At 42.2% G+C, this 8,293-nt stretch overlaps 1 protein-coding gene across 1 annotated transcript; it reads right to left on the bottom strand.

The window, feature by feature from the left end:
- Positions 1–4,469: 4,469 nt before the first annotated feature.
- Positions 4,470–4,823, bottom strand: LOC141398211 (uncharacterized). The gene has a single exon (XM_073975447.1). It carries the CDS (start codon positions 4,821–4,823, stop codon positions 4,470–4,472), a length of 354 nt encoding a protein of 117 aa, XP_073831548.1.
- Positions 4,824–8,293: the final 3,470 nt, after the last annotated feature.

Genomic DNA, 8,293 nt, shown 5'->3' with positions numbered 1-8,293 from the left:
GATGCAAGGCTGTTTATGATGATATGGTGAGCTCCTTGAGCCTCAAGGCGCTACGGGATGCTAGATACTGAACAGAAATGTCCAGTGGCTGGATGTTCACCGCTTGAGGGGTGCTTCTCACTGCTCCTGTAATAAGAACTGAAGCAGATCTTTGCACAGTAGCTAACCTGGAAAAATTGGACTTGCTATTCAGGGCCTGCCACCAAACAAAACACCCATAGGTCAAAATGGGGCATACCACTGTCAAGAACAACCAGAGTATGATATGTGGTCTCAGACCCCAGCTCCTACCTATTGAGTTCTTGCAAGAATAGAGTGCAATTAGACCCCTCTTAGTGCGCTCCTCCGTGTTCCTTTTCCATCTAAGTTGATGGTCAAGAATCACTCCCAGGTACTTCGCCTCCGTATAAAGATTTAGCTGCACTCCATCTAGTGTTGGTGGAACGAACTCGGCGGCCTCTCTTTTTCTAGTAAAGAGCACCAGCTCTGTCTTTGCCGGATTCACGCCAAGTCCATTGGTGTGAGCCCAGCGTGAGAGTTTGGCAAGTGCTCTTTGCATTAAATCAGACAATGTGGACAGAAATTTCCCGCTAATCAGGATGACCACATCATCCGCATAAGCAACTACCTTAGTTCCTAGATTGTCGAATTCCCTGAGTATCCCATTTATCACCAGTAGCCAGAGCAAGGGCGATAGAACTCCCCCCTGCGGTGTGCCTCTGGTGACAGATCTCCTAATGGAGCTCTCCCCAATATTTGAATTGATAAGCATGCTGTCAATCCAATCTATTAGGATAGGGGGGACACCCAGCGATTCAAGAGAGAGTGGATCGATTCGAGTTTCACGTTGTTAAAGGCACCCTCTATATCCAGAAAGGCAGCCAAGGTGAAATTCGATTCAACCGTATTCTTCTCTATATAACCCACGACACAATGTAGCGCTGTTTCTGTTGATTTCCCTTTAATATAAGCGTGTTGTGATTCGCTAATAAGGTCTCGTCTAAAGAAAGTTCTAATTTCTAAGTCTAACAACCTTTCCAAAGTCTTTAAGAGAAAGGAAGAAAGACTAATCGGCCTGTAGTCCTTCGGCAGTGAGTGACTTGGTTTCCCAGCTTTGGGAATATAGGTCACTGTTACCTCTTTCCACAGTGCCGGTATGTGCGATAGTAGTAAACAAGCCCTAAAATAGGGATACGTAATTGAAGTCAAAAATCGACTATTCGATCTTTCGATTTTTACTTTCAACGGGAAAGTCGACTATTCGATCGTTCGATTTTCACCTTTAACAAAAACGTCGACTTTTCGATCTTTCGATTATGGTCAAAGTCGAATAAAATCGATTTTTGATCGATTTTATAGCTTTTTTGATACATATCGCTGTCAACAGAGTGTGTTATTACAATATTTGCCATATAAAAAATGTTGAGTAAGAAAATCGAAAGTCGACCATGAAAGGTCGACTTTTCGATTTTTTCATAACCAAAGGTCGACTTCGATTTTTATACTTTTCAAACCAAAAAGTCGACTAATCGTTTAATCGAAAGTTGACTTGCCTATCCCTACCCTAAAAATCTTCTGAAGAATGGTTGTCAAAACAGTCGGTGCGTTCTGAAGCATCGCTGGAATGATTCCATCAGGTCCAGGAGACTTATATGGCTGAAAAGTACTAATCGCCCATGAGATTTTGTGGTGGCTTATTAATCTATTGACAAGAGCCACTTCCCCCGGAGTGCGGGTCCTGCTTCTGTCCACACAAAGTGTACTTGAGCTGGCATCCTCACTTCCGGTGAAATGTGTTCCTGTCAACAGATCTAGAGTCTCTAGAGCGGAGTTAGTCCAGGTACCGTCATCCCGTTTGATGCTCCCAAAGGGTTTAGGGTCCTTCGAGATCACCTTACGAAATCTCGCTGCTGCATTAACCCCCTCTATGGATTCACTAAAGCTTTTCCACGAGTCTCTCTTAGCTTTCCTGATTTCACTTTTATACCGATTGAAACTCTCTCTGTAGAGGTTCCAATCGGTATCAGATTTGGTGCTGTTAGCTTTATTAAAAGCTTTCCTGCTATTTTTCTAAGCTTTGCTAGCTCGTTGTTCCACCAGACTGGTTGAGTTCTCCTACCAGGATAAGATAATGGGCAAGACTTCTCATAACAACCCTGGAAGACACGCGTGAGATCTGCAACTTGGCCATCTATTTCCTCCGTTGTGCGTGGTTCAGGGAACTCACACAACCTCGAGGAAACGAGGGAGTTGTAGTTTTCCCAGTTTGCCCTCCTTGGATTCCTATGAGACGGTTGCCTTTTTCATCCATGGTGGACTTGAAAGTGTATCGCTCTGTGATCTGAAAAAGAGCACTCCTCCGATACTCTCCAGTCCACTATGGACTGACTACTTCCCCTGCATCAGAGTCAGGAGGAGGCACCCACGTTGTGGCTACACTTCTCCTGGGTATCTCATCAACAGGGACAGCAGCCAGCATGCAGCCGTCCCAGAGGTCACCAGCACCCTCTATCAACTGGATGAGGAAGTCTCTCGACTCCTCATCCTGGCAATAGAGGATTCTGATTCCCCTTTGGATAACCGCCCTGCCGAAGCCGGTCTTGCCGGCGTCAACCTCATCGGAGGTGATGGCCTTCCGGAGAAGGCGTTCCACTGCGATCCAGTGCGTATCGCTGATCCTCCCATCCAGATCAGCCTTATTGATGATCGCCACACGGAGATTCTCCGGGGCGATCACCCCTTCTAGGCTCGCTGGCTTCGGTGTCCTGTCATTTGAAGACCGTGAGGGCATCGGACTTGGGTCAGCTTTACTGGCCCTCCCCTGTTGAGCCCCTACTGTCTTCATATGACCGGTCCCCTGTGAACGCGGGTCCATTAGGTTGGTCGGTCGACGATCCACCACCCTCTTGGGGTATCTGCGAGGCTCCGTTCGAATACAGTTGGTACCCTAACTGCAAACCTTGAGAACACCGATGAGCACGATCTCGCATAACACCCTGGTGTTAGGGGATCTCACAATTACTTTGGTAGGAGATCGCTACCAAATATATGTCACTCAATCCGGAGATACACTTTGAATTCCAGTGCACTAAATTGGAGCGTGACAGAGAGTGGATAACCTTTGGTCGATCACAGCCTCCCAGTTCAACACTACAAGAAGTTAAATGAGAAGATTGTGACGTCTAGCCCCCTGCATCGCTTCAAGATTGTTATCCCCGGCGGGGGTGCGAAACCTATACAAAACACAATTCTGCACTCCGATACATATTCGCACTCTAATTGCAAAAACCTAGTTGATGCCTACACTACTCTATGGATGCGAGATATTTGCTAGCTGCGATAGTAAAATTGAATCTAGACTACAAGTAGCATACAATGCAGTATTGAGATATGTTTTCGGAATAAAGCGGTACCAAAGCTGCTCAGCATACTGCAAATCGCTGTTTGGAGTAACTTTGTCTGACTTGCTGAAAATAAGAACATTAACCTTTCTACACCGTATTATTTATACCAAGGAGCACCGATATCTGTATGAGAAATTACAATTTGGTAGATCCACTCGATGTCCTTAACCTACACCAATTCCATATCGATATGAATTCTCAAAATGGCATTTTACTATAAATTCCGTTCGACTATGGAACTCGCTGCCAAACTCAATTAAAACATTAGGCAATGCAATAGCTTTTAAAAAATCTCTTTTCTATCATTTTAATAATCCTCAAAACCTTAATTTGTTAAAATAATTGATTATTCATTCAAAATTCAATGTGACCCCTATTTCATTGTGATCATGCATTTGTTTACATACTAATTAGTGTAATGTATTCTGTGTATCCAACTTTTCATAACTACCATTATAATAGCACATACCTTAAATTAAGATTTTTTACATCTTGTGGTGTGTGTATACAACTTCAATAAATAAATAAATAAAATTAATAAATAATATGGCGACAGGGTGTACAACTCAGTACTTTTTAGGATGGAAGCACCAGACTTTAAAACATCCAATTTGAAGGCGAAACTTTCACGTTGAGATAGACGGCATCCTTCAATTCAGCGACTGTCAAACAACTTTCACCCTTTCCAGTTTTCTTCTTTAAATATCGTTCGATAAATCTCAGGACATAACACATTGTACATTTTATCCTGAGAAAAGAAGGGAAACAATTAAAACGATAACAACATTTGTACTGACCATTAACACAAATTTCGAGCGAGGCTCTTCTTCAGGCGGCTCTTCATTGGAGGTTGAAATCATTTCGGGCCAATCATTCTCCGGCTGATGCAAAAATTGAGGACCTTGGTACCAGCGAGATTTAAACGAGAAATCCACATTTCGTTTGTCTCTTGTCGTTTCATCGGCAACATTCAAATTCGGGGGCAGCCATTTCCAATCAGTAGGGCGTGTGGAAATCGAAATTGGAGGTTGAAATCTCTTCATTGGAGGTTGAAATCATTTCGGGCTAATCATCCTCCGGCTGATGCAAAAATTGAGGACCTTGGTACCAGCGAGATTTAAACGAGAAATCCATATTTCGTGTGTCTTCTGCCGTTTCAACATTCAAATTCGGGGGCAACCATTTCCAATCAGTAGGACGTGTGGAATCCAAAATCTCTGTGATTCGATGGGCGACAAATGGCTTATATCTTCTGTTGTCAGAATTAATCCAATTGATGACAGTTGAAGAATCACTCCAGCAAATTCGTCGGGAAACCTTGACCGAGTGTTCCTTCTCGATGGTGCACAACCAAAGAGTTCCCAATATGGCAGCTTGTAGTTCAAGTCTCGATGTGGTCGTTGGCTTCAACGGGCACATTTGGTTTTTGAGGTTATAAATGAGACTTCAATTTCACCATCTGACTTTATCGACCTCTAATACGACACGGCACCAAATGGGTCTTCGCTAGCATCGACGAACACATGCAACTCGACTTTTTCAGGCAAACCAATTCTAAAGTAGTGTCTGGGAACACCCAATTCATCACGCCAATTATTCCATAGGTCATACTGTTCATTTGGGATATCTTCATCCCACCGAACATGATGTATCAAAACTTCTCTCAACAACAATTTAGCAGTTACCATGAAGTGACTTAATAATCCCAGAGTATCGTATACCGACATGATAACACTCAACAATTCTCTCTTTGTAAGACACCTTTCTCCGCAGATTATGTCTGGTTTGACTCAATGGAATTTCAGCTCTAACTTAAATGCGTCGTCACCAGGATGCCAAAACATGCCTAGAATCTTTTCTGTGGAAAACTGTACATCGGCAAAATCAATACAGAAGTTGACATTTCTTCCTAAATTACCCTCCAGCGCCACGACGAACTTTTTTAATTCGATGTGAAATTGCGCAACTCGAAACCCGCTGATTTATGTATTTCATTATTTCATTGTTGAGGACCCTTCAATAATGTCGAATTTGTAGAAACTCCTTCGACCTTGTCGGCAGCAGCAAATACAAGGCGAGGTTTCCCAGGCTTTAGGGGATTCAATACACCAAAATGTGGCAGATACCAAGTTCTCGGGCTACAAATAGAAGTTTCGGATGATGTTAACTTTCGTACATACCCTTTGTTGACATAATTCTGAATGGTTCTCTGTAGTCGGCATAAAGGTAAGAACACAGCCAGCTCTTAGTTGAAATTTCCTGCTTAGTATTTCTTCAGTAGGCCGCTTATTTCTGGGTATCACACATCAAAACGTAAAATTCATGTGCGCTATAAATATAATTATTTCAGCATATCAAATAAAATTAAATTTTTTAATATGAATTGTTCGTAAATAATTAATAACGAACATAGAAATTACAGTCAAATTCTTTTTTTCAGATTGACCACGTGTTCATATCAAATTGAATGTCGAAACGAAATGCCAAAAATGGCGAAGAATTCAAAAGTTCAACAAATTTCAACTTTGTGATCTGAAACCTTGCTTCTCTGTGGTCTGTCCTATTGAAAACAGCAGTTTCACTTTTGCGTTTTGAAGAGAGGCGGAAAAAATAAGCAAAAAAATTTTGTGTTCTCGCCTTAAGGGCCACTTTCTTCCAATAGCACGACTTCATCTGGCAACCCCAAATTGCAGTGATCAAGTCCGATGAGCAACTTAGGCGTAACGTTGCTGTTGCTGTTATAATACTTATTTGACTTAGAAGTACCACACATGAAGATAAACCACAATTGCACATTCTTGAGACGACTTACCACCATACCAGCTGATATTCAACCTGCTTTGACGGCCACTTAGTCTAAGCTGCCTCACCAACGAACTGTTATCATGGTCACCGACGAACCTTCATCCAACAAGGAAAAATGCGGACCATAAAGTTTCACAGGTGGATTTCTCACAAATACTGGAAACACAACTCAATACTTGTTCTGCATCTTGATCATTCCGGGAAACAACACTATTTGAGTTATTTTCACCAAAACCCTTTGATTTGTTATGCAGCAATTTGTTATGTTTTCTTTGGCAACCATGCACTTCACATTCTTTTCTACGGCGGCAATTTCTAGTATAATGTCCACTTCCAAGGCAAGAAAAACATAACCTTAACTTCTTCACTTCATTCCATCTAGATTTTGTACTTTTATTGCAAATGGCACCCACGTCTCCACGGCATTTTCGCTCATCGGTATTTCCCTCACCTGCTTCAACTGCCCTAGTATAAACAAGTCAGGTCGGATATATTTGAATTTCAGTTGCTCCGTCAGTGTTAAAATTGTCGGGATGTATGAGGAACGACTTCACATATTCTCTGGGATCACCCCTCAATGCTTTCTGAAATCTCAAACAATTTTCAAAATTATTATACTGGTACGCTGCCGTGGAATGTTCAAATGCCGTTGAAAACATTGGCCAGTCTTCAGGAAAACCACTATAATTTAGTAAGTCATAGAACTTCTTTAGCAATGGCGGTATCAAAAAGTTGTTATAATATGGCGGCTGTTGAACTGCATTAAACGGCTGCGTCAAGGGCGACTGAGAAGCTGGCTGCGACGGTTGGTCAACGGACGACGGAGCAGGTTGCAGAGGCGGCGGCTTACTATGACGGGAGACCGTTGGCTGATCACTGGTTACGCAAGATTGCTATGTGACACTCTGAACATTTGTGTCTATTTCAGACTGGGCACTACTGGAACCACCACCACATTCACTCCAATTGTTACCAGTAACCAATTGTGCTGAACTCGGGTTTGATGCAATAGGAGAATTCACTGCATCTTTCAATGCACGCTGAGAATTAGCCAGTTGTAGCTGCAACACGCCAATTTGCTTCCTCAAGCTTTCAGTTTCTACTTGGGAAACACTTTGCATTGTTGTTGCTGCAATCGGCTGCGTGAGAACACCTGTTGTTGTTGTGCCGGCAATTGTAATTGGTGTACTAGAAGTTCCTGCAGTGGTAGGCACTGTTGACCCTCCGGCTGAATTGGAGGCACCAACTGGAACACTTTTAGTACAACTCGCATTCTCGGCATCATCATCAACAATGCACAACTGGTTTAAATTCATTCTCGGAACAACCAGGCAGAAACTCAGGTTTTCGAACTATTTCACCTGCACGTTTTGGGCAGCTATGACGTCTTTTTATGAGAAAGGGATGACCTTGGAGCCAATATGATGCCGCATTGTCAAAAAACTGTAGTCTTGTTTTTTTATCCACTACCTGTCACCAAGATACCATGTTTAGACTTCCTCCTACTTGGGTATTTTCAAATGTGTACAAAGACAATTGATAATTTATGAGACAAGGGAAGATTTGCGGTACCTGCCATAGATTAGTTGAGAAGATCTGGCACGTATAGTATAGTTGGCTCCAAATTGTTTGCTGTTGGTTAATGAAATTGCATTTCAGTCGGGACAAAGCTTGTGTATTCTTTGTTTGTTTTGATGTTATGTACAATGCAAGAACATTGTCACATCCATAGGCTTTTGTTGAGACATTTTTAACTTTGTAATGATTGGTTTACATTCGTCATCTTTTCGTGATTTTGGAATGGAATGCTTCACAATATTTTAAGGGCCATGCCATAAAAAGTTAGTCAGTGACGTCAGCGCCTTTCATTCTGTCTTCACCAGAAGACGATTCCGAGGCACTGTACTTACCGTGAATCAAGTTCGAGTAAGTTAATATTGCCCTTAGCTCATGGTTAATGCCTTTCGTAGAGGTACTAGTATCTACATTCGTAACATTGTCATATACATAAAGGTTTTTCATGACGACATTCCTTTCTTCTTCAAATGTTTTAGGAAGTTGTTCAGAGGCAGACTTAAAGGTTC

Source organism: Musca autumnalis, unplaced genomic scaffold (genome assembly GCF_047663935.1).
Source record: "Musca autumnalis isolate F117 unplaced genomic scaffold, ASM4766393v1 scaffold_3, whole genome shotgun sequence".
Taxonomy (NCBI): Eukaryota; Metazoa; Arthropoda; class Insecta; order Diptera; family Muscidae; genus Musca; species Musca autumnalis.
Note: the sequence above shows the minus strand (reverse complement) of the source record. Positions and strands in the feature narration are given on the sequence as shown.

Bases quoted from the DNA above. Each gene is read 5' to 3' on its own strand.
- LOC141398211 (XM_073975447.1), bottom strand. From the start codon at position 4,823: ATGTGCCCGTTGAAGCCAACGACCACATCGAGACTTGAACTACAAGCT.